Source organism: Wyeomyia smithii, chromosome 1, assembly GCF_029784165.1.
Source record: "Wyeomyia smithii strain HCP4-BCI-WySm-NY-G18 chromosome 1, ASM2978416v1, whole genome shotgun sequence".
NCBI classification, from domain to species: Eukaryota; Metazoa; Arthropoda; class Insecta; order Diptera; family Culicidae; genus Wyeomyia; species Wyeomyia smithii.
The window spans coordinates 83,729,727-83,757,478 of NC_073694.1; the positions used below are offsets into that span (position 1 = coordinate 83,729,727).

At 38.4% G+C, this 27,752-nt stretch overlaps 2 protein-coding genes across 3 annotated transcripts in view; both read right to left on the minus strand.

Moving 5' to 3' along the window:
• LOC129717835 (uncharacterized) overlaps positions 1-27,752 on the minus strand; it is an 879,733-nt gene that overhangs the window by 338,379 nt on the left and 513,602 nt on the right. The gene's annotated exons all lie outside the window — the stretch shown is intronic.
• Positions 19,570-24,769, minus strand: LOC129716891 (uncharacterized). Its single transcript, XM_055666735.1, has 4 exons — positions 22,211-24,769; positions 21,591-22,146; positions 20,157-20,431; positions 19,570-20,097 (listed from the first exon to the last, which is right to left on the minus strand). The coding sequence occupies exons 2-4, from the start codon at positions 21,742-21,744 to the stop codon at positions 19,570-19,572; spliced, it is 957 nt and encodes a 318-aa protein (XP_055522710.1). The 5' UTR covers positions 21,745-22,146; positions 22,211-24,769.

Genomic DNA, 27,752 nt, shown 5'->3' on the forward strand with positions numbered 1-27,752 from the left:
CGTCATCAACGAGGGATGTTAATACCCAGCTCGATAACCCGGCTGGTCCAGGTAAATTATTGACCAGTATATGTCCAGCCGAAGCAAAAAAAGATACTGCACCCGTTCTCATTGGAACTCAACTTTTCCAGCTCTTCTTGGGCGACGTTCAACCCAACGATTCGCTACCGGAGGAGATAACTCAAGCTGCAACCCGTCCTGCACCAGGCGAGCCGCTCAGTATTTTTTACCAGAACGTGAGAGGCTTAAGAACGAAGATAGATGATGATGATGATGGTCCCGCCACATACCCCTACAAAGGTTTGAGCTGGACGATTTATCTATAGATAATTAATGTGATCACATTTTAATCAGTTATACAAAACAAAAAAAAAACGAACTGATTTTACCTCCAGATATAAACTTCTTCAAAAACTGTATACTTGATTCATAGAGCACACAAAACTAGTACAGGGTTTTCATGACCTTCAGCCAGACCAACCACAACTATTTCATGATTTTCTCTAAGCATTCAAATAACAATTTTAATTTGGTAAAACAAACCATTTTTATCTGAAAACCGCGCGCGAGGCTCAAGCTTTTGTAGTCTCTTTCTATTATTTTTAAAGCTACAACAACAATAATGAAAAGAAAAAAAATCCATCATCATCACCTGTGACGAACACAGTAGTTTCGTTGTTATAAATTTAGAAAAGTCCAATTTAATATAAACATATAAATAAAATTTTACAACACAATCAGATCCGTTCGTATAAAACTTCGTCATTTACAAGCTTCAATAAAACAATCAATATATGAATAGAAACCAAAACAAATAGTTCATCTAAAATAAATCCGTTTGTTAAAACTTCGTCATTTAAGATCCGTTTGTTCAAACTTCGTCAGGTAAACTCTACATCATTTTGAAAAACTTAGTATCGTTCTATACAATAGAAACTTTCACGTGTGAAATACATTGTCTCTTGAACTCCGCAAGTGTTGGTGCACGTTTAACATGTCTTGGCATCGAATTGAAAAAATTTATACCTTTATAAAACAATGAATTTTGTGAAGCTCTCGTTAGAAAGAAAGGTGTTCTTATTTCATTCGCGGTTCTAGTGTTATATCTATGAAAATCTCTTCCTCTTTCAATTCGATCACTCAAATATTGAGGTAGCAAACCATTAATTATTTTAAAAATGAACACCATAGACAAATATAGAATAATAAATATAATATAGATGACCTGTTTGTCGCTGCATCGGACCAGGAATATGACGTCGTAATATTTACAGAAACGTGACTTAACGACACCATCAACTCTTCTCAACTATTTGGACAAGAATATACCGTGTATCGCAAAGACCGAGACCCAGGCGCAACGGGGAAATCCCGGAGAGGCGGTGTACTTATAGCACTGAAAAATACGCTTAGTTTTACTTTGTGCGCAAATTTGGCCGACTTCGACCTCGAACAGTTGTGGGTAAACATCGAATGTAATGACAGATTATTCTGTTTGGGTGTTATATACATACCCCCGGACCAGTCCAGGAATACTTCGAGAACATACATACATGGAGAATGTTACTACCTCTATATCTAATGTTGTCACGACGAACGATCTCCGTACCGATCATCTTTTGTTTGGCGATTTCAATCTGCCTGATCTATGCTGGCGTACAACAGGCACAGGTTACGCTTACTCTGAACCCTCTGAATCGACTTCTCCTGGCATTACCTTTATTGACAGCATATCTGTGCTAAATCTTAAACAGCTGAACGTAGCGAGAAACTGTTTAAACCGTACGCTTGATTTACTGTTCGTGAGCGAAGATTTGTTACCAATGTGTACTCTCGTTGAAACGCATGAAGCTCTAGTACCAGTTGATCCATTGCATCCTCCAATTCTAGCGACTTTGAAATGCCTGCCCCGTATGGTTTTCACAGAACTCAACGATTACAGACGGCTGGATTTTTCGAGAGCGAACTACGCGCAGCTGAACGAAGCACTTTTAACTGTTGACTGGGCAACGTTGTACAACATGCATGACATCGATGAAGCAGTTCAGTGCTTCACTACCACTCTCACGCAACTTTTTACAGAGCATGTTCCCGTCTGTCGCCCTCGCCCAAGCCCGCCCTGGTCTAATAACTATCTCAGATACCTGAAACGTAAACGCGCCAACGCTCTTAAAAAGTTTTCCAACAATCGTAACCTGGTCACCAAAAGAAGGTTTCACTACGCCAGCTCTAAGTACAAAAGTTATAACCGCGGGCTATATGCTCGTTATGTAACACGAAAGCAGAGTGCACTGAAAAAGTTTCCCAAGCGCTTTTGGACTTTTGTAAGCGAAAAGCGGAAAGAAGCAGGTTTACCGTCAAGCATGTTTTTGGGAGATGAAAATTCGACAGACGCAGACGGCATATGCAACCTATTCGCTAAACAATTCTCCAGAGCATTCGATGAAACGACAGTTAGTCAGGATCAGACTGATTTGGCCATTAGGGACGTACCAAGAGGAGCTCTAAGTATGAACATCAGTGAGTTCTCGGACAAGGATGTCATGCATGGTGTCAGAAAACTGAAATCATCTACCAGACCCTGACCGGATGGAATTCCTGCGATAGTTCTTATCAAATGCGCTCGGGCCATCTGCGGTCCGCTGCGCTCCATTTTCAATAAGTCGCTTGCACAGGCGGTATTTCCGGAGAGGTGGGAAAAATCCATTTTGTTTCCGGCGTTCAAAAAGGGCGCGATAAGGGATAAGCGTGATGTAGCAAACTACCGTGGTGTGACTTCGCTAAGTGCAGGATCCAAACTGTTTGAGATCCTTGTTGGCGATGAATTGTTTCGGTCAGCAAAATCATATATTTCCCAAGACCAACATGGGTTTTTTCCGGGGAGATCGACAGCGACAAATTTGGTGCAGTTTACTTCTTTGTGTCTAAAGTCAATGGAACAGGGATTTCAGATCGATACAGTCTACACCGACCTAAAGTCTGCATTCGACAAAGTTAACCATCGAATTCTGTTAGCAAAACTGGACCGTCTAGGCGTGGTAACGAATGTCACTAAATGGATAGAGTCGTATTTGACTTATCGACAACTGAGAGTCAAAATAGGAACTTCCGAGTCAGCTCCGTTCAGCAACAACTCCGGTGTCCCCCAAGGAAGCAACCTGGGGCCATTGCTATTCTTATTATTCTTCAACGACGTCTGTCATGCTGTTCCTCAAGGTAGCAGGTTAGTCTACGCCGATGACTTCAAAATTTATTGGCTGGTGAAGACACTAGACGATTGCCGAAAGCTGCAGCAGATCATCGATATCTTCGCAGACTGGTGTGAGCGAAACTTTTTAACCATAAGCGTGAAGAAGTGTATGGTTATATCGTTCAATAGGAAAAGAATACCTGTCCACTGGGACTATCGTATTGGAACTGAGGGGCTGGAAAGACCTAAGGTCGTGAAGGATCTTGGTGTCTTGTTGGATTCCGAGATGAGCTTTCGTGAACACTACGCCTACATTATCAGTAAAGCCAGCAGAAATTTGGGATTTATTTTCCGATTAGCCTCTGAACTCCGTGATCCCTATTGTTTACGCTCACTGTACTTTAGTTTAGTGCGATCCATACTTGAAACAGCAGCTATAGTCTGGACACCTTTTCACAACGTCTGGATCAGCAGAATCGAGAGAATTCAAGCGAAGTTCGTAAGGTACGCCCTGCGATTTTTACCCTGGCAAAACACTAGCGATCTTCCATCTTACGAAAGCCGTTGCCGCTTGCTGGGTATGGATACGCTGCAAAAGAGGCGAAAAATCCTGGGGACCATCTTTTTGGCCATGGTCCTCTCAGGAGACGTAAGTGCACCAGGATTCTTGCTCAGATTAATTTGAACATTATTCCTCGACCACTGAGACAGCGAAGCTTCCTGCGACTCCAACAACATCGGACTGACTATGCACAGCACGAACCAATAAGACATATGTGTTTTCTGTTTAATTCATGTTATCATTTGTTTGACTTCAATGTTAGTGTTAGAGTGTTTCATGATCGTGTAACAAATTTTACCTTCTAACCATTTTTAGTACGTAAGTGTTCATGTAGACAAATATGTCCGATGAATGTAAATAAATAATAATAATAATAATAATAGTGAATATCAATTAACGCATCTTTCAATTGTCAAAACCAAGACCTTGGAGTTACTATGCGCAAGCTGTACTTTTGTTTCATGCCCGCTCTTCTTCAATTCAGAGTAAGCACTTTTACAAGAAGATTGAATTTGTTGGAGAAAGTTTTGTTTCATAAATTTTTACAGATTGTAAATTGTACATTTTGTGTTGTGTAATAATTTTGAAAAAGACACAGTAAGTCTCTATTTCGGCAAGAATTTATATCATATTAGTTTGTCTCTTACACTTTCGCCCCTGAGACAACTTTAAACGAGGATTTGCATCGAATATTTTTACATTGGAATTGGTTATTGTCATATAAAATTCATCATGGTCCGAATTTGTGTTAGAACGACTCCTACACGTTCAAAAGAAGCAGAAGGCAACAAATACCCGTACACCCACCGATGTTATATGGGTGCATGTGTCGTTATGCAAGAGCAGGGCCTCCCCGATATAAAATTTTGGCCTCAGTTTTGGCACAGACGAGCTTCTCGAAGACGATTTCTTTATCCCGAAAAATAACGATTGTTTTGAAGTTTTGTTTATTAGGCAGTAATGCCACTGATGTTGCTTAAAACAAGCGTACACACTTATTAGCAAAAACTATAACTATAATTAAAAACAGAAAAAGATGCTTATCCGGCTAATTAAATTTCTTTATTCCACCAGCTCACCTCGTTTTCGAACGCTTCGTCGCTCAAACTGCTGTCAAAACCTTTCTTTATTCGCTTGAATTTGACTCAGAATTGACCTGGAAGCGCCTGCAAAACAGACAGGTTCGCACTGTAATTTTTGTCAGTTTTGCGAGTGGATTCACCAATACTATTACATCGTATCTGTCAAAACGGTCATAACACGCGAGGGATGCTGAAAACTACCAGTAAAGCACGACATGTACTCAATAGAACAAGCAAAACATATTTTCCATTTCGTAAAATATTTGAACCCAACGGTTTGCATTTGTGGTCCCCGTGGCTCTGTGGTTGGTGATGTCGGTCGGCTAGCTCTCCCACACGGTTGTGATATCGGGTTCGATTCCCGATCAGGTCGAGGAACTTTTCGAGCTGGAAATTTTCTCGACTTAGCACTGGGGCACGGTGTATCGTTGTACTTATCCTACACATACAAAATGTGCTAAAACAATATCGATAACGAATTCTCTCAACTAATCTAGTTGATCGAGACCGCGATATTGTCGATACGTGCGGTATTGTTATTGGTTTGCATTTGTCATGAACTCTGTTACTGAAGCTTTACCAGAAAAATTTTCAACGAGCGAGTACAAAACGGCAAAAAGATGGGACGGTTGAAAATTGTTGAAAAATGATACCATCCCGTTCAAAATGGTACGTCTGGTCAGCATAGACAAAATACTTACTCGATTTGTTATAGAGCAGCACGCTACCTTCACCATGCCATGCGATGCTGCCAAATTCATCCAGAACCATATCATATTCCTGGAGATTTATGGTTGATGGCCCTTCCATTTGACAGAACAGAAAATTTTCCAAATACACCAGAATTTCAGAAAAACGAAAAAAAAATTGTGCGCGAACAAAGGAGCGATAAAAGCAAAAACCGATGTGAACAACGCTTATTTTTTATTGTCGATACCAGGGTGCAGAGAAGGCGGGACACAGAGAACAGACGTTCATCTTCTTTTCAAAAGATGTGTAAAAACTTGCAACCGTCATTTACCACTAAGTGGTAATGCTCTAGCTATGTGGCGCATTTGTCACTTACAAACCAAGCACTGATATCGATAAAATATCGATACAGCAATATTTATGCAGTGTAACTGGGGCACCACAAGACAGATGTCAAAAATTCAAATTTTTACACACGATTTTCTACCACGCAATTGTATTGTACAATATAACGGTGGGCAGCGAAATCTGTGTCAATTAAAAACACAAGGTTAAATTTCGAAACGGTATGTAGCTGGGATTTGCTTCCGCATCACATAAAAGCAACGTACTTCTAGTACACTGGCAACTACTTTTTTGGTCGCTTCGAAAAAGTAGCTTGGGATGAAAGAGCCTTTCTTTTCAGGATATTCTCTTGAATTCTGTCGGGCGTACTTATTTGTGATGTCATTTTCTGTAGCACAACAGATACTCCTCCCAACTTCGTCTGATAATTTGATCGAAAAATCAAAAAAGAGATTTTTAGGTGAAAAAGAGACCATTTTAGAAGAAAAAAGAGACTTTAGAGACCTTTCGTTGAAAAAAGAGACTTTTTAGAAACTAGCTTTAAAATAGAGACCAAGTCTCTAAAAAGAGACCTGCTACCAGCCCTGTATACGGAATCGTAATGATGCACTGGAGCCACAAATTGACTTCAGACAACATTTTGAATTGTAAGATGACAATTTCCGGTTTCTGGAAAACAGCCTAAAATGGACGATTCCCTTTAGATATAAGTATCTTCGGAACCAGAAAGATGCACAGAAGCTAAAAATTGATCACAGACACAATCTTGAATTTTAAGATGGTGACTTCCGGTGTCTGGCAAACAGCCGGAAATGACCAAACACCATTCAATATGAATGTTTTCGGAACCAGAATTACGCCCAGATGACAGAAAGCGACCAAATTTAAAATTTGACCTCAGAAACCATTATGAATTGTAGGATGGCAACTTCTGGTTTCTGGAGAACAGCCAAAAATGGCCGATTTCCGTCTAACATGAGTATCTCCGGATCTAGAATGATACACAGCAACTGAAATCGACCACAGACCCGATTTTAGATTCTAGGTTGGCGACTTCCGGTTCCTGGGAAACAGCCTAAAATGATCGAATAACACCCAATATGCGTGTTTTTTTCGTCGTGCATTTGCAGACTTCAAACACATCGCAAAGAATCAATGAATTTGGAAAGTTCAAATAGTACGATACCACATTTAAATTATGTTGAGGCCACATATATCGATCAAAGCAGGTATAGTTTCAAATAGTCTTTGAATTTTTTTTTCTTTCCATAACTTTTGAGCCGCTAATCAAATTGTTATGAAGTTTGTTATTTGTGAGTTTGAGAGAAGACTCGTTTGTATGACACTAGTTATGTTCAAATAAGTCATGCAATTTTTGAGATGATAGACTTTCGTTGTTTTATCAACAATTTAATACATAACGGTTGCTTAAGTAAGATTATAATCAAATGAAATGGGAACGTATAGGGCAGCCAAACTTTGAAATCGCGTGTTTAATTATAATTCATCAGTTAACTCTCAACTAGCCCGCTCATCTGATGATAGTATTGATCAAATCGATGATTTTCACATTTCGGTACATTACAGACGAAGTTACAGTCCGATTACAGTAAAAATGTAAAATTCAATAGGGTGTTATGAGGTAGCTAGACTAATAAATTGACACTAATTTTGTGGAAATCGGGTCAGCCATCTCTGAGAAAAGTGAGTGAGTTCAAATAGTCTTCGGAATATGTTCCTTTTCATAGCTGGATTTCACATTTTTAAACATAACAGGCAAAGTAAAAGTCCGATCGCAAAACAAATCAATAGGGTCTCATGGGGCAACTAGACCTTCCATTTGACATCGATTTTATGAAAATCTGTCCAGCCATCTCTGAGAAACATGAGTGAGAGTAAACAGTCTTCAGAACACGTTTTTTTCATAACTTTTGAACCACAAGTTCAATCTTCATGAAATTCAAAAGTTATGGGTAAATACCCGTTTATTTGAAACCAATTTTGTTTAAATCAGTTGTGTAGTTTTCGAGATAATGATGTTTCATGATTGTTACATTTTGATACATAACCTCTGAACTAAAAATCCGATTACAATACAATTTAATAGGGTCTTATGGAAAACAAGACCTTTCATTTGCAATTAATTTCATGAAAATCGGTCCAGCCATCTCTGAGAAAAGTGAGTAAGAATAAAAATCTGCACATACACACACACACACATACATAAAATGCTCCGCTCGTCGAGCTGAGTCGAGTGTTATATGCCATTCGGCCCTTTGGAGCACTTTTATACTTTCGGTTTTGCAAGTGATTGCTATACCTTTCTAGGAGAAAGGCAAAAACCTTGCGCAGTTCATCTAGTTCACGCTTAGCTCCCACAAAGTTCTTGCCATTATCGCACATGACGATCGACGGTTAACCTCGTCTCGCCACAACCGTTTAAAAGCAGCTATAAATGCGGATGTCGTCAAATCCGCAACCAATTCGATGTGAACTGCTTTGGTAACGATGCATAAAAAAATAGCAGCATAGCATTTTAGCGGACCCTTCTTGTGATTTGCGTAATTTGTCTGGAACGGTCCGCAGTAGTCGACACCAACACGTAAAAACGGTGGGGCAGGTGTCACGCGTTCTGGGTGTAGATCAGCCATCAATTGCTCGTGCACAGTTGGTTTGATTCGAAAGCGAAAGACGCAACGGTGAATGATCTTGCGGGCGAGATTGCTAATGCTCAATGGCCAGAATCGCTCTCGAACACTGGCAATGAGCAGCTGTTGCCCTGCGTGTAGCAGCCTATGATGGTAGTGCAATACGATAAGTTCAGTTAGCGGGTGATCTTTGTCCAAAATTATCGGATGTCTTCTTCCGGTTGAAATCTGCGCATTCGCAAGCCGGCCGCCGACGCGAACTATACCATCCAGGATTTTTGGGCAGAATAAATTAATGCGGGATGTCGGTTTAACTTCGGTTTTTCGTAGCAAATCCTTGATTTCCTGCCCGAAACGCTGTGCTGAGCCAATTTTACGAGATGAAGAAGCGATGTTTCTCTTTCGATGAACGTTAACTGTCCAGACCGTCGGTTACCGCGATTGCCCTTGCAACAGTTGTGTTTGAATCTCAGAAACCATGCCACGAGTCGTACCAAGCTTGTTAACGACGATTTCAAACTAAATATCTCATTTGGGGGAGATACATGAGCTACCGTACAAACAGCAGAATGTTCTTCTAGTAGAGAAGTTGCGAAGTTTGCTTCAGAGATGTTCACATTCTGCAGCCACGCAGTTTCATCTCCTTGCAGCCACTGTGGTCCGCCCTACCACAGCTTATCGTGTATCAGTTGTTCGGCTGTGGAGCCACGCAAAAGAACATCGGCTGGGTTGTCTGTACCTGGGACATGACTCCACCTTCCATTTTTCGTTGCGTGCTGGATTTCGGACACTCGGTTGGCCACAAACAATTGCCAACGCGATGGAACCGATGCGAGCCAATATCGCACTATCATCGAATTTGTCCAATAATGCTGACGGGCCGAAATCTTCAAACTGCTAACCACCTTCTCACTCAAATGTGTCAGAAGTCAGGCAGACGACAGCTCTAAACGTGGAATAGATTGCTTTTTCTTTCGCTTTTTCTGATCCTCCAGCGGTGCGACTCTTGATTTCGCGGCAATCAGGTACGATGTAACGCTTCCATCGTGATGTGTGCATCGCAAGCCCCGTAAATGCAAGCCCCGTAGGCCACTGTCGATGCATCGCAAAACCCGTGTAACTCAACTGTGCGACAGTCGTTGTTGAACGCAATCCACCCAAGTAACAATTTAAGTTGTATTGCACTCTTTTAGCGGTTTTCATGACCAATTTCGTACAACTGCTTTTAAAACTAACAGCACCATCAAAACCTCCTGATAACCGCCATAAAATTGCTTCACAGCTAAGTGGCCCACACTAGGAAAGGTTATCAAAGCAATTATAAGAATAACCATAAATCCGCTTAAAAACTAACTGAAAGTTTGTTTGCATTCTTCAAGCTGTTAGCAATACCGCTTTAAGAATGGCTTCAAGTTCAAGCAGACTTATTGCGATCTGCTACTAGCCGCAATAAGCTCAATCCAACTTTCCATTGCTTGACAGCAACCACAATAAATTAGTTTGTTATGCTGTTCCACACAAACCATAACAGCCAGTATATTTACATTTCCATATGGGAATTTCTTGTAGGAAAAAATCCCATGCATTTGTGTTGGTGATAATTAAAAAAATTAAAAAAAAGATGTTATGTAAATTGCGACTTTAGAGTAGTTTCACTAGTTCTCAATGATATATGATATGATAGTTTTGTCGAGTATTTTTGGAAGATAGACGCACAAAATTGATGCGCTCTTGAAATAGTACAGGTTTACAAAAAAAATCCAGGATTGAAAAAATGTATTCGATTCGATCATCTCAGTTTTCCAGCAAATAAATGTATTTGTATTCGCTCATATGGAAATAGATCGAAATTAACATTGGGTGTTACATTTCAGTATTAGTTAAATACAAACGGGGGTTTTAATTTCAAGGTCATAAAAAGTTCCAATGATATCAATATGGCGCGGCTGGTAAGTTATTGGTACACTGTAAAAAATGTCACGATTACTTCAAGTGTTTTTGCACTTGACTCAATTCGTTACATCCCAGTTAAAGTGATTTAGTGTTGATTTCTCGATGATTAACACTTTCCAATGAAATAATCTTGCGTTGAAAACTGGTTAATGGAAATCACCATCGTATTAAAATAAATATCTCTTGTATTATCACCTCTGTTCAAATCAATTGAATTACAGCTGCAATTCCAACAAACGTCAAAACCATAAAGCGAAACAAAAATAGTGACGATGGCGAACGGCGCATGCATTACATTTACCCATGGATCAAAAATTTATTTGAGCCCAAGTTTTATTGAATTTTTCAAACTAAAATAAAAAAAACTACTTTTTTACATATCCTGAAATCGATTGCATCGATACAGTTACAGGAAGCATCTCTGGGATCATCTTGTTATTAAATTAAAAATCTAAAATAAAATCAAAATAAAAAGAAGTCTTTTGAATTTATTGTGAATTTATATAATTACCGACAACTGACCGACATTTCGTATCTCAACATAAGCATATCAACAATGAAGAACAAAACAACAGAAAATAAAGTGATTTGCTGTTGATTTCATAGTTCTTTGCATTAATGTATTTCGGAAGATTTTCATTCAACTCTGAAATGTTAGGCAAGTAGTGCGAATTCAACAGCAAATCACTTTACTCCGTCGTGATTTTTATTTACAGTGTATTACTCATAGCTTCAAGAAGTCTAGTTGGCCGAGGTTTCCACCACAGACAAATGAACATGACACTCGACCACATCTTCCACACGCTTTAACAATTATTTGAGTTTTTCCCTCACTTCGAATCAATTTTCAAAAATATGCTCGAAAAAACATTTTATTCCTGTCAGCAACAACCGAAAATGTAGAAGAAATTCAACATGATTATACGTTTTAATATAGCGTCGAGCAGTGTACTGTACACACCTAGTTTATGTCCACGATAGCAATGTTTTAGTGTATAATATAATTTGTGGTTTGATTTGAAAATATACACTGATTTGAATTGAACACAGCTATGATGAGCTGAGCTAAAAAACGCAAACATATAACGATAAGATTTCTGGTAACGAGCGCGAGCACACTGTCCGTCGAGTTTCTTCTCGTAGTGATACAATCGATCGTGTTAGAATGTTTTTAAGTTCCTCACGGAAGGGCTCATCAATGCTTCCGGTAGAATGACAGTAATAGAAATGGCCTGCAACATAAACATCACTCGAAACTCGAGAACGAATTTCTCCTTGCACAACACCTGGAATGGCATGATTGCAGATAGAATCAATATTCAATTTTTTTCAACTACTCACTTAACTGTTTAGGCTAGGTAGCAACAAGATTTTCCCTTTTTCTAGACTGTAGGCATCTTCGACTTCCATGAATTTACGTTCCTGTTACTTTTTCTCGTCGATCTCATTCTCCGATTCTTGCATAGTAAACTGTCCCGACATTAATTAGCTCTTTGTTTCATTTTTTAACTGAACAAATGGGTCAACAAAAGCGCTTCACTGACGTAAACAGGGGGATGCTATGGAGATTACGTTACTAAACCATCATCTCTAGCACCACTACCATTGATCCTGTCATAAATGATGTAAACCAGTTCTGAGAAATACAAAATCCAGCAGTTTTACACGAACGTTACTTTTTGTTTTGCCATCCGGACGATTGCAACCAAAACAAAAGTCAAAGTGGCGTTTGAGGCTCTTTAACAAATATAACCCCGACAAGTGGCCTACTGTCAAACGTGTATTGCCATCCCCTTGGACGTGTCTATTCTTTTTGTTTACCTGTCCTCATAAAACATTTCCATTCTTCGGTACGCTTCTTTTCAGTGCTGCTATAAATGTTGGATGAGGTAGATATTAACATGTAGGGTATTTAGTGTCTTGAATTTTAATTACGATTAATATTCGTTCATTAAATCTTGAGGATTATTTGAAGTTGAATCACTATTCTAGAATTAACTAAATCAACTGAATTTGTAAAGTCATTCGCAAATGTATCCAACTCGTAAACAGAAATAAAGAGTGAACAGAAATATATCGATGGCTCTTGCAGCACGGCTAGCACTTACGAACCATAACATTCACCATCAGCGTGTTGAATAGAATTGACCAATCAGAGATGGTTGTCACTTTGTCGAAGTGATTTTTGGTTTCCGTTGTCGCGTCAAAAAAGGTTACAAGTTGTCCATTCTTCTCTCCCTGGTTCTGGGATTCCAGTTTTGCATATTTTCCATGATTTCTTATTTTTATAGATAGGAAAATATTTATAGGATTTTTAAGACTATGTGCGTATTTGTTTTCGAGTTTTCTTGACTTTACGCTGATTGTTTCAAAATATGCAGAGATTTTTCTAAACTTTTGTCCGAGCGAGATCAAGGTCTAATAACGATTAAACATTTACTGACAGTATTTAAAAACATCTGGCATCTTTGTAATAAAATCAGAAACCAAAACAAAAGTGATTATTCTTACAGAAGTGTTTCACTTCAAGCGAAGTTTTAATCATTATAAACATCAAAACACTGTTTAAATAGTACAAACGATTGAAAACTAAAAGGTGTTCTTGCATGTTACTCCACGGAACATAAAGGGAAATGGACGGAACTTTGATTTGGCCGAAAAAGTCAGTTGTTTGGAGACTGTGCAACGACGGAAAATCCTACCAGAACGACAGCTGGGAAGACGCAGTTGTGTGCTGAAGCGTGAGTTTATTTCTTATGCCGAAGCTCAGCAGGAACAAAAGTTTATGAAATCGAACACTGAAATAGAAGTGGATGAGCAACCGAAGGCAAGAAAAGGCTTGTCGAAGGAATATTGTAACAAAACCGTTCGATACGCAGACCAGAATTTCTCTGAAGCAGGTTGGGAGAAATAGTTGGGAAAGACTAACTGAAATTGTTGTGTCGACCCACAGAAGCTGTCCGAGGTGACTAAAAAAGCCAAAAAAAGATGAACCAAAAGAGAAGTAGGTTGTTAATATGTCTTTTTGTGATTTTTAATATATGTTTAAATCTTAACCTAAGAGCTAAATAGTATGAAGTAAGGGAATAAATACTGTATTTGGTGTGTCGTCTACTGGAAGGAGTATCATTTTACACTTTATATCACACAAATCGTAATATTAGATCGTTGTTTCTGAACGCAGCGAGCGATACATATAAATTTCTGAAATCTGTTTGTCCATAAGCTCTTCTTTCGCTATCGAAAAATAATTCCTTTTCTCTGACATTAAAATCAGTTGATTGTCGTTTCATCGAATCTGGTTGTTGTTTTCATCGAACCTAAAGATGTTCCGAACTAAATCGATGATGAACACTCTTTCATCATCGATTTAGTTCATTCACGGATCCTGAGATTGTTTTCTGGCTGGAACTTGCTGTGGAAGATTTCAATGGAACATTTTTGATAACTTTTCCAATACCTATTTGTTATTTCATTTATCCTTATGTTAATTCTTTTGTTGAAATTTCTCTTCACACTTCGTTTAAAGCTGCCAGAAATCTTTATTCGTTTCCGAGCCCATGTTTGTTTACAAATTTGACAAATTGAAACTGAACACTTATTACAATCTTATGAGAGACTTTCCATAGCCAACTTGCTATTCTCAATTTTGAAATGACTGCATTAAAACCGGTTTTATAACGGTTGGCTATGTGCATTTTATAAGACTCGCGCTAGCTGTAATGAAACCTCTAATAAAGCAAAAAAACATACGCGCTTGCTGGTTTTGTCGTTGGTTTTATAAAAGTTTTATTGACAGCTTTAAGTGTTTCTTACGGTCCATTCTTTTAGGTAAGAAGGCTGACCGCCTTAAGATCGTTGGTAATAGCCGTTACCGCAATAAAACCGTTAAGAGAATTGGATAAGGGTAAAAAGCTATGAAATTGTTACTTGGGCACCGCGGTACCTTTAAATTAACTAGATTCTCCAAACCGTGCCAAAATTCGTTCCACTGCCTTTTGAGCTCATGTGCAAGTGTTTCGTCCCACGAAACCTTCTGCTTCCAGAGGGATTGGACGAATATTTTTGCTGTGATGACAATCGGGCCAACTAGTCCAAGCGGATCGAAAACCTTTGCCAGGTCAGACACGACAGTACGCTTACAAATTTTTGAAGAATTCCACCCAGGAATCCTGAATTTAAAGCAATCTAGACGGGGTTCCCAGATAAGCCTGCTAGTGTTTTTATTGTGGCACTTGATTCATCCAACTCAAATAACGTGCGATCATCTTTGAATTCGTCTGGTATCTGTTCTAGTATGGCAGGACAATTAGAACTCCACTTACGCAGTGTAAATCCACCTCCGTTCAATAACGCTTGCATATCGGCGCACAGCCGCACACCTCCGTCGACGCTGTCAGTTCCGGACATCATATCATCGACATAAAAGTCTTCCGCCAGTACCTTCGCTGCTGCTGTATACTTGCTTCCGTCGAGTTCTGTTAGGCGTTTTAAACATTTCGTTGCCAAATACGGTGCTGACGCTGTCCCGTAAGTGACGGTTTGAAGTTCAAAATTGCGAATAAATTTATTCCGATTCGCTCGCCAAAATATTCGTTGCAGCCGCCAATCGCCGGGCTGAACTCGTACCATGCGGTACATTTTTTCGATGTCGGCGACAACAGCATACCGATGTAGCCTAAATCGCAAAACAATTGCAAGCAAAGCATTTTGCACCGTTGGACCGACCAAAAGAGAATCATTGAGAGAAATGCCACTGCTGGTGGTGCATAGACCATTTCACGAGACGTTTCTGAACTCAATTCATGAATGAAATTTTGACAGAAAGCTCGGAACCGCTCACATAACGCACGTAAAAGCAACATCAATATCAGCAGGATCCGTGACACCTGTCAGTTCGTAAAATGGTCTATTATGCGTCAAATACCACGCGCAGTTTTGTGGTTGAACTGTCAGGCCGAAGCACGTAATGGTGCGGTATATAATACTGTGGGGCTGTTGATTCATCGTCATCCGTCACCTCTCTCATGTGACCCAATCGCGAATATTCTTTAATGAACTGCTCATACATAGTTTTGATTATAGTGTTACCTGCCAGTCGCCTCTCTAAGGCAAGAAAACGTTTGAGCGCAGTGTTTTGAATCGCCTAGTTTGAAAACGAGTGAGTCCCTTTTCGGCAACGTCACAATGAATCTTCCGTTGGAGTCTCTGACTATGGTACGATCGAACCATGTTTCACATGCTGATTCGTGTACCGAGTGAACACTGTTGGATCGACAAGTCTCAAGCTCCCAAAACCTCCCTACAAGGTCATCTAACCGTTCGCTGCACGTATTAGCGATAACAGGTTGGCAGGTAAACTTTCTTTTCTGCAACAAGCAATGTTCGATCTTATGAATGCCATGTTGCAGGCAAAATTAATGTTTGAAGCCATCCAAATAGGTACAAATTTTACAATTGAAATTGTTTCTAATTTAAAATTTAGCAATGATTTTAAATAAACCAATGAAAATTTTAAACTGGAATGCTCGCTCATTGAAGGCCAATGAGAATGAGCTTTTTAATTTTTTGACCGTAAATAATGTGCATATTGCAATTATTACTGAAACATTTTTGAAACCTAACATCAAATTAAAATATGATCCCAATTACGTGGTTCATAGATATGATAGGATTCAAGGTTCCGGCGGTGGAGTTGCAATTGTTATTCATCGCCGAATCAAACATCGTGTTGTTCCCCATTTTGAGACGAAAGTTATTGAAACTTTGGGAATTGAAGTTGAAACTGAACTTGGGATTTTATTTATTGCCGCAGCATCTTTACCATTCCAATGCACACGCGAGCACAAAAATTATTTTAAAGGTGATTTACAAAAACTCACCAGAAATCGTTCGAAATTTTTTATAATCGGCGATTTTAACGCTAAACATCGTTCATGGAATAATTCTCAAAGTAATTCCAATGGCAAAATTTTATTCAATGATTGTTCTTCATAATACTATTCTATTTTGTCTCCGAATAGTCCTACATGCTTTTCTTCTGTAAGAAACCCATCAACAATTGATTTGGTGCTAACAGATCAAAGTCATGTATGTAGTGATTTGATGACACATGCTGACTTTGATTCTGACCATCTTCCAATAACTTTTTCTTTATCACATGAATCAGTTTCAAATCTTATGAGCTCTGTTTTTAATTATAACAAGGCTAATTGGGAAAGATACAAATCTCATATAGACCGTTCCGATAATTATAAATACACTTACGTTCAACCGTCATTTCAAATAACGTGCAGTTTTCAACCAAACGTTGGCTGCGTCCTGTTGTTTACATCCAAAAGAAACAGATGCTGTCATTTTTTCTAACATTTAGTGCGAAATTTTGAAAATGCGTGGCCTTTCTTCCGAGCAAAGAAAGCGAATTGTGCACAAATGGGGCACCGTGAGTGGTCTTTCTATAAGAAAATTAGCCAGAGAAGAAGGTATAAGTGTCGGAGCAGTTCAAACCGCATTGCGAAAGTATTGTGAAGAGTGCACATTTACTGATGCCCCAAGACGTGGTAGAAAACCCGGCCCAGTCAACATATGATCGTATTAACATTTACGTCCTAAGTCGTTCAAATGATCAAGACAAATCCAAATCGTATAAACGTGCATTGTTTCGCTGCCAAAACTCGATATTAAATCCTAACGCGTGCAATAAGATCTTTTTAGGGAAATCGTAATTCAATATAAAAAACGTCACATTATCTCCTTATGTAATCGTAATGACTGTAACGTTTCGCTTTATTTACAATAATACCATATATGCAAACATTTTCGAAAATTCATCGTATTGATAGCTGAAACATTGCTTGATGTAAATGTTTATTATCAGTTCTCTTTACACTTGAAGTTGAAATTTGTACTGCAAGATGAAAGTAGCGTTGCACCGAAAAAAACTAGTTGAAATAAAAAAGAGTGGCACATATAGCCGTCTTTTGAAAAAACATCGAAACCGTTGGAACAATAATCATTCTCGCAGTACCCAGCAAGAATCTGTTATTGGATCAGGTGACAACAGAAACCAGCAAGACATATATAAAATTTCAGTCGCAGAGGATATTGATGGTATTCCTGCTAAATCATCTGATAATTCAGCTGATACAAAAGCCTCGGAGCTTGAAGGTGTAGCAGAACAGCATGCGGGTTATATTCGAAATACTGACAAGATGTAATCAAAAATTATCAACTAGTTTCTATTTTAGATACTTACAAAGGGTTAATAGCAGATATTGGAAATTGGACCAGTGACTTCAACATTTCCCATCTAGCCTTAAAATCACTTCTTAGTGTATTGAACAGACACCTTCACCTAAAACTGCCCACGGATCCACGAAGCGTTTTAAAAACTCCTAGTTCCTTATTTATCACAACCATGAACAGTGGAGGTTCATACTGGCATCAAGGCCTTGAATTCTGCTTGAAGCATAGCTTGAAAAACATTGACAAACCAACTTGCATATCATTAAATGTCAATGTTGATGGACTACTTATTTACGAAAGCAGTATAAAAAATTTCTGGCCGATCTTATGTAATATACATGAATTTCCCACTGAACCTCCAATGATTTTTGGCATATTCTACGGAACCAGCAAACCTAAAGATTCAGCTGAGTTTCTAGATCCATTCATTGGAGAGCTGCTTCCAATCTTAAGCAGTGGCATCGTGATCAACGGCCACAAAATTTTGGTCAAGACACGATGTTTCATCTGTGATACTCCAGCACGTGCATTCATTAAATGCGTAACGAGCTTCAACGGAAAGTATGGTTGCATGAAATGCACAACGAAGGGAACGTACTCTTACACGGCAAAAACCATGACTTATCCTAAAATAACGGCTCCAAAACGAACGAATGAAATATTTCACGAAAACGGATATACAGTACATCAACGAGGTGAAAGTCCTTTGACGAAATTGCCAATTGATATGGTAAAAGACATAATTGTTGCTGATTCGTTGCATTTACTTGAATTAGGTGTGATGAGGAAATTGATGAACGCTTGGCGCACTGGTTCAATGACAAAAAAAAAACGAAATGGAGTACAACTCAAAAGCAAGAAATAACGCAATTTCTAATCAGTGTAAGATTTCCACTCGAAATGCATCGTCGAATGCATTCTCTAGAGTTCATTGGTCTGTGGAAAGGATTGGAATACAGAAATTTCCTCAATTATGTTGGCGCAGTTATCCTTTAAAATTATTTGCCTGAAAAGTACTACGTACAGTTTCTTCATCTCTTCTGTGCTGTACGTATCTGTTCTGCGAAAAAATATTGCAATTTTTTACATATTGCACGCGATTTGTGCAACGATTTCGTTATAAATTATAAATATTTGTATGGAGCAGAATACGTGACTAGTAACGTACATAATGTCTGTCATGTAGTTGATGAGGTTGAAAGGTTTGGATGTTTACCGTCATTGTCAGCATACTTTTTTGAAAACGCGTTACATTCTCTTAAAAAAATGTTGCGCACAGGACCGAATCCCCTCGCACAAGTTGCAAAACGTATAACAGAAGCAATGCAGAACAGGAAATCAACGTCTTTTGATAACGACAGTGAATTTATCATTTCATTTGAACAAACTGCAACTATGGCCAAAATTAAATTTAAAAGTTTTATACTGACTACAAACTTCAACAATCAGTGGTTTTTTGACAAATGATTTAAAAATTGTTTGCCTGACTGGATTGAGAAAAACCGGAAATAGACATCTAATCGAAGGAAAATACTTGCTTAGAAAACAGGATTTCTTTCAAACCCCATTTAAGTCATCATATTTACACATATACAGTGCTTGTTTGAATACTACAAATTTTTCATCAACCCACTTTTTTAATGTGAATTCGGTCATTTGTAAGTTTGTGATCATTTACTGGAAAAATGAAACTGTTTTCATACCATTGCTCCACACCTTAGATTGATATTCTGTTCTTGCATAGATATAATACTTAACGTTGCGTGTGTCTACACTTTTTTTTGGAATTTGTTTGTATGTATTAAAAACCTTTTCTTATTAAAAAGAATTAAAAAAAAAATAAAACGTAAGAAACTATTCATCATCCTCAACGCCGCCTTTCGAAACTTCAATAGAACCATTAAGATCATCATCCTCACTTCCGCTTTCGGTATCTTGAACATTTGGAAAATATTCTTTGCTCTCATGAACGGATTTATCGATTCCAGCGCCAGTATGAACAGTTTGAACCAAAATATTGGAATCAGTTTGATTTAGAATCTTCTTAGTAATCAATTTCCTTCCTGGCCTACATGCTGAACGTCTCAACTGTTTATTGCTAGATCGGGCTTTTGCATATCGGAATAGCCTTGTTTTACAGAATGCTTCCAGTTTTTGAGCTGTATACAAGGGGTCTCCGATTTGTACTATCTTTAATATATGCTGGGTAACGTTACCAAACTCACGAAACCCACGCTTGGACTTAGCTCCTCTGTTAATACCAGTCCAAGTAAACTGATTCCAGAAGTTTCTTGTAAATAAACAGTCGACCGCAGTATAGCAGGCGTTGTCACCATTGCCATTGTACGAATTAGGGATAATTATTTTAGAAAAATACGTCAGCTAGAAAATACAAATTCCATGATTATAATTGTTAACTAATAATGCATCTAATAACTCACATATTTGTGTTCAATATCACTGTGGGATAATGCAGAATTCCAGGTACTTGGATCTTCTTCGCTGTCTATCAACGAATGATTTTCCACAAGCGATTCATCTTTTGAAGTCAGTTCCAAACGTTTTCCATATATTTCGAAAAGTGATGAAAACCTGGCAAAGTTATCTTGGAAACTTTTTTCGATAGCTTTTTCGGTATTTGTTAGTATAAGAATGCTGAAATCCTGCTTCAAAACATCCATTTCCTTTTGAAAATCTGACAATGTAAGAATTGGTGCTGCAAAAAATCATGTTAAAATTTTATAAAAAATGAAATATAAATTTGCGATTTCAATTTTAAATCTTAAACTTTAAATTTCAACTTCATTTTTCACACCGTAAATGTGTAACTCTAAATTAAAAATTAATATTTTGAATTGGTTATTGTTAATATTCGAGTCCTAATTTCTAATATTTGACTATTAATTTTTTTTTATTTTACAATTTAAACTTTATATTGAGTTTGAGCTTGACTGATTAATTTTAACGTTAAATTTTCAATTTTGCTGTATTTGATATTATTTTTTTGATTTTAATTTTCAATGTTTGATTTTAGTTTTCATTTTTTGTTTCTATTTTTAATTGTTATATTTGAAAATTACGAATCATGAATTTTAAAATGTGAAAGAATAATTTAAAAATATATACCTATATTGAAATTCAAATTTAAATGTCAGATTTGGAAATAAGAAATTTAAAATTTAAAGATTAATTAGCGAAAAAATGAATTTCAAATTTTTTATTTTTTTTAAATTCAAATTTCATACTGAATGTGTGCTTGGCCGATTAATTTATTTTAAATTTAAAATTTCTGATGTCTGATTTTATAGTTTTTCTATTTGTAATTTTTAATTTCTGATTTGAATTCTCAACTTTTTTTTTGAATTGCTATGTTGCATATTTACAAATTAAATTTTAATTTAAAATTTTTTTTTTTTATTCTCGCTTATTTTTCCGTCGGTCTAGTTCCGCCACTGTTGTGGCCAATCACCGACGCCCAGGAAGGCGACTCCACACCCAGGACCCTAACTCACGACCCGTTTATTAACGGACCGGCGCCAACGGCTTTACTTCCTCATGCGATGGAAGGCGTGATCCCAGAGATTTTTCGCCTCAGAAAATCTCCCGGTGTCGGCTAGGATTGAATCTAGACCAGTTGGGTTGGTTGTGAGTGGATCACGCCACCTCACAACCATCGACACCTATGTCGGCGGTGGGATTCGAACCCAGGCGTCGAGCGTGGTTGACGGAGACGTTACCAACCTTATTTTAATTTTAAAATATTTATTTAAAGCTTGAATTTAAAAGTTTAATTTGAAAATATGAAATTGAAAACTTAAAATTAAAAAAAAATACATCATAAACCTATCATTTGGGAATTAGTAAAACACTTATACCTGATAATTCGTGTGGGTCAGTCAAGTGAATCAAACCACCATCAGTTACATATACAGAATCTGGTTTGATCGACGGATATGAAGGAATTGAATAAAGTATATTTTGCGATTCTGCAACTGCGGAGTTCTCACATTGTGTCTGATTTAATTCCATCTCTTCTATAACTGTTGTTTGTTTTAACTGTGTTGTAGAAATTTCACCTAAAATATTGAACTGTTAAAAATCTGAATTTCGTTATAGCGAAATGGTTGTTTGCTCAAAACAAAATTGTTGTTACACAACTTGAATAACTGAATACGCTATGTATAAATAGTAATACTTACGTTCATTATTACAACAGTTGATTTCCTGAGCGAGCAGAATTCTGGAGACTTGAACTATTACCGCCTACTTGAACTTTTAGAACTGTAGGTGGAATGAGCTCTTGCTCAAATGGTGTAACATGTATCGACGGGCCGGTTTTACAGGATTGTGACTGACCCACTACGGTATCTTCAATAGTCCGATGTTTCACTGGTTCCAATGATTGTGTCGAGCTGTTAACATTACTAATTTCTGAAATGATATTGAAAACATCTTTGATGAATACATCAATTAAAAGAATTACAGGGAAACTTACCTGCAAAAAGCTTGTTATAGTCTTTCACAGCAGCGGCTTTCTTCTTTTTCTCAGGTTTTAACCTTTTCTTTTTGCCATCGACGTCTGAAACTTCCTTCATAGCAAGGTCATCCGCTGCAGCTTCCGCGGTTGCGACCTTTTTGTACGATCACAGGAATTTGCTTTGTAGCTCCCTTATAGGCTGTTCCGTTTATTCTCAGCTCTTCAATTTTTTGTTCGGAAAGCAGTTTTGGCCAAAGGAGTACTCCATTCCTTATCCAAGAAACGGGGACAACCAGCACCTTGAATTTTTGGTTTTCAATTAGTTGTACTACAGCGAACATTCCTTAAAGAAAAACAAACAGGTGAAATACATTTAATAGATGAAAATACGCGATTTTCACATTATAACTTACCTAAATACGTAATCACTCACGTATCCAACCGAGAAAACTTCATGCAGGTAAACAAACACGTCAGATATTAAACGTCCGTTCGCATCGTATACGTTTGCAAACGTAATAACGATTCTATGTGTATGTAAACTGTCTATCGCGTGTGTTGGGAAACGATGGCTAACGAACATCACAAGTCGTAATAAAAAGAAGCCATTTTACTGTTAGGAATGAAACAGCTTCCTGATTGGTAGTTTCGAAATTCGTGACCGTAAAAACAAAAACTAAAATAGGCAATGATGCGTGCATGTTTATTTCTGCACACGTAGGGTAAATTACCCGGTAATGGACACCATAAGCGTATTACCAATTTTCCTGAACCAAAATATAATTCATCTTTCACAAAAAAAAGTTAGCAAGAGTTTTATTATTTAATATGAAATGGAAACAATTTAATGTTCAAGAATGGTTCAAGTTTTCAAGAAATTAGTTTGTTAAAGTCCATAATACGGAAAGGGTCCACCACTGGTAAATATACCCTATTCAAGACTGAGTTCTCTCGCTTATTATTTGCTTTAAACAAAGACTCTTCACAGTGACTATATGGTACTGTGGAACTGTGGAGGCCTGATAAGCGCAACGTCAGAGGTTCGAAACCAGCAAAAGCAGGCTATTTATATAGGTAAGGATAATGGTTTATATTGATAAAGGTGTTCTATTGAACTAATACTGAGTTCAAGTTTACGCTTGACCTTTGGAAAGTTCCAAGTTTCATTTTTTTACACATTACAGTTGTTCATTCAAACTCGTATAAAGCTATACTTTTAATCGGATAAATGTAAATAGAAACTAATTCTGACTATCAGCAGAAGTCACAAGAAACACAACATTAAGTCGTTATAAGGAATGATTTTTGTCGTTATATTTGTTGGTCGAAGAGTTAAAGTATGTATATCGCCTCCACTTTGATTTGTATATTGTAATATTCTGCAGCAGATACGATTTAACAATAATGTAGGGTAAACAGGTATAATACGCCCCCCCTAAGGAACATCGTCAATATTGTAGCTATGTTTATCACAAACAACAAATCTTTCACGCAGTTGGATACACTATTTAGTTGGTAATGCACTGCTATTATTTTGTTTTGTAATTACTGTTACACAAAAACGCCATAATTCTATTAAAAAATATGACAAAATTGCAAGCTTTCCAATCTACCGGGGCAAAACGCCCCAGATGCAGTATAATATGCCCCATGCAGTAGCTTCATATGGCAGCTCAGCACGCGAAGTGAAACAGCGCTTGAAGTCTCAGAAGCAAACGCTAAAGCAATGAACAAATCAGCCCGGCTAGCGGTGGGGCATATTGCCCGGAGCTGTAATGTAGCAGAAAGCATTGAATACTTAAGCAAATTATACAATTTTCATCGTTTCTTCACTAGATACAGCTGATTAAAGGTTCATTTGAGTAATATAAGTGCAAATACCAGGTAATAAACTTTATACGCTAGTGAAAAAACGTTACGGAAACGCTGCAAGAAATTAGATCTGAAGCAGCTCAAATCAAAATTGATTTTTGTTTATTTTTTGCTGCTAGTGACAATTATCAAACTTGCACGGAAGGTTGGTCCTACGACCCGCTACGGATTCCCATTAGTCTCATGTCTTATTTTTTGTGTGTTTCCGAATAAATCGACTGGGGCGTTATGCCCCGGGGGGGCGTTTTATACATATTTACCCTATATGTTTCTGTATTTGCATGTCGCAATTAAGTTATACATATGAAATTGTTGACTGGGGGGCCTGTTGATCCCACAATGGACAAAAAGGTTAAGGAATACTACAAGCGGCATCCTGCAGTATCAGTACGAGATGTGGCGAGAAAGCTTGGAACCTCGGCGAGTAACGTTATGCGTGCCAAGGGAAGAATGGGTCTGCAGACCCGTCGGAAGCAGAAGCAGCCAAAACGACATCTAAAACAAGCTGAATCTGTGAAACCGAGAGCTCGGAAGCCTAATGACAAACTTCTGACCAAAAAAATGGGGTGTGTTATCATGAATGACGAAACCTACATAAAACTGGACTATAAGACTCTGCCAGGACCGCAATTTTATACATCAACGAAGGGAAAGGATGTCCCTGGACCAGTGAAAGCCATTTACACCGAAAAATTCGGCAAGAAGGTAATGGTTTGGCAGGCCATTTGTGAATGTGGGAAAATATCTCGTCCATTCATTACGAATGACACAATGAATGGTAAAATTTACGTGAAAGAGTGTTTGCAGAAAAGGTTTTTTTTTTAGTTTTTAAATAGTTTATTTGACACGCCACGATACAATTTATGTTTAACTGAGCCAAGTACATTTTTTTTAAATTATAAATTAGCAGGGAAAAGAGGGAGGCCTTTTCTTTATTCTCGCGGCCGACTACGAGCTAGTGGGGATTTAAGGTGAGAGGAGGGGAGTTACAATTTTGATTTCAACTATATTGAGTTATACGATTTATTTATTTGTACATGGCCAAGCAGTGATGTTCTATTTGAGCAGTTTGGACTGAGGTGTCTGCGTGAACATGAAGATGCCGAGTCTTCGTTTGGGTGTCTCCAGCTTAGTGTATCATCTTCTTTCAGCGTGTAGCGGGAATGGTAATCTAACAAATAGATAGAAGAGTTTCATATTTTAATACCAGCGTGTTTTATGAACACGTATAGCTGTGTCATGTACTGGAGATCACCGCTTCCCAGAATGTCTCTAACGGGTACGTTCGGTTGTTTTCCTCGGGCCCGAAGGGAATCTATAAGCTCAGACCTAACACCACAGTATTCGGTACACGACCAAACAACATGCTCGATGTCATGGTAGCCATCGCCACAAACGCAGTGATTACTGTCTACAAGCCCTATACGAAAGAGATGCGTGTTTAACGTATAGTGATTGGACATAAGTCTGGACATCACGCGAATGAAGTCCCGACCTACATCCAACCCCTTGAACCATGCTTTCGTCGATACCTTAGGAAAAATGGAATGTAGCCACCGTCCCAGTTCATCTGAGTTCCATGATGATTGCCAACTGTTGAGTGTTCTCTGACGCAAAATGCTATAAAATTCATCAAAAGCAATTGGTCTTTCATAAATATCGCCGTCAATAGCACCCACCTTAGCTAAAGAGTCAGCCTTTTCGTTACCCGGAATCGAGCAATGAGAAGGGACCCACGCTAAGGTAACCCGGTAATTTTTATCTGTTAAAGCACTTAAAAACCGCCGTATTTTCCCCAGGAAATACGGGTATGCTTCACAGGCTTCATTGATCGCAGAGCCTCAATGGCACTGAGACTATCTGTGAAGATGAAGTAGTGGTCTATGGGTAGGGTTTCGATGATTCCAAGAGAGTACTGAATAGCAGCAAGTTCTGCGACGTACACGGAAGCAGGAGCATCGAGTTTGTAGGAGGCGGTAAAATTTTCGTGGAAAACACCGAAGCCAGTGGACTCATCTAGATTAGATCCGTCAGTGTAAAAGCTTTTATCATAACTAACATGTTTAAACTTATTGGAAAAAATCTTAGGGATCTCTTGGGGTCGCAATTGATCCGGGATACCAGAAATGTCTTGTTTCATGGTGGTGTCGAAGAATATAGCATTATTAGAAGTATCTAAAAGTGCGACATTGGAGGAATCGTATGAAGAAGGATTAATATCTTGAGCCATATAGTCAAAATATAAAGTCATAAATCTGGATTGAGATTGAAGGTCGACCAACCTCTCGAAATTTTCAATTACTAATGGGTTCATAACTGTGCATCGAATTAGCAACCGGTAAGAGAGATTCCAAAAACGATGTTTCAACGGAAGAATACCCGCTAGCACTTCAAGACTCATCGTATGGGTCGACTGCATGCAACCCAAGGCAATACGCAAACAACGATATTGTATTCTCTCTAATTTTATAATGTGCGTGTTCGCGGCGGAGCGAAAGCAGAAACAGCCGTACTCAAGAACTGACAATATCGTTGTTTGGTATAACCTTAGAAGGTCTCCTGGGTGAGCACCCCACCAAGTTCCGGTAATCGTACGAAGAAAATTAATCCTCTGTTGGCATTTTTGTGTCAGATATCTAATATGACAAGCCCAGGTGCATTTGGAGTCGAACCAGACCCCGAGATATTTAGCGACTAAAACCTGAGAGATCGTTTTACCCGTTAGTAGGAGCTGCAGCTAAGCTGGGTTATGCTTCCTAGAAAAAACGACCAACTCAGTTTTCTCCGGAGAGAATTCGATACCCAGCTTAAGAGCCCATTCAGACAAATTGTCTAAGGTATCTTGCAATGGTCCTTGCAGGTCGCTAGCCTTGCCACCAGTAATGGATACAACGCTATCGTCTGCAAGTTGCCTTAGCGTGCATGAAATTGCAAGACATTCATCGATGTCATTGACGTAAAAATTATATAAGAGAGGACTTAAACATGAGCCCTGGGGGAGGCCCATGTAACTAATTCGGGAAGTTGTCGAATCGCCATGTGAGAAATACATATGCTTTTCTGACAACAAATTGAGCAAAAAGTTATTCAAATATGGTGAAAGTCCCTGCGGATGAAGTTTCGCGCTTAAAACTTCTACAGAGACAGAGTCAAAAGCCCCCTTAATATCCATGAACGCAGAAGCCATTTGCTCTTTTCGAGCAAAGGCTAGTTGAATTTCAGTAGAAAGCAACGCTAGGCAATCGTTCGTCCCTTTGCCCCGGCGAAAGCCAAATTGAGTATCTGAAAGTAACCCGTTTGTTTCGACCCATTTGTCTAACCGTAAGAGGATCATTTTCTCCATTAATTTCCGGAGGCAAGAGAGCATCGCAATCGGCCTATATGAATTGTGATCAGAGGCAGGTTTTCCGGGTTTCCGAATAGCAATGACTTTTACCTCCCTCCAGTCATGCGGAACAATATTTAGCTCAAGAAACTTGTTGAATAAATTCAACAAGCGTCTTTTTGCAGAGTCGGGTAGGTTCTTCAACAGGTTGAATTTTATTCTATCTAACCCTGGAGCCTTATTGTTGCACGACAGGAGAGCCATTGAAAATTCCAACATCGAAAATGGAGGCTCTTCCGTAGTTACTAAAAACGCGTCGCGAAAGGTTTTCTGTTCCGGTACAGAGTCTGGACAGACCTTTTT

Coding starts and splice junctions, on each gene's coding strand:
- LOC129716891 (XM_055666735.1), bottom strand. CDS start 21,744: ATGGAATTAAATCAGACACAATGTGAGAACTCCGCAGTTGCAGAATCG. Junction 20,432..21,590: donor TGACCCACACGAATTATCAG/GTATAAGTGTTT, acceptor GATTTTTTGCAG/CACCAATTCTTACATTGTCA. Junction 20,098..20,156: donor GTGATATTGAACACAAATAT/GTGAGTTATTAG, acceptor TGTATTTTCTAG/CTGACGTATTTTTCTAAAAT.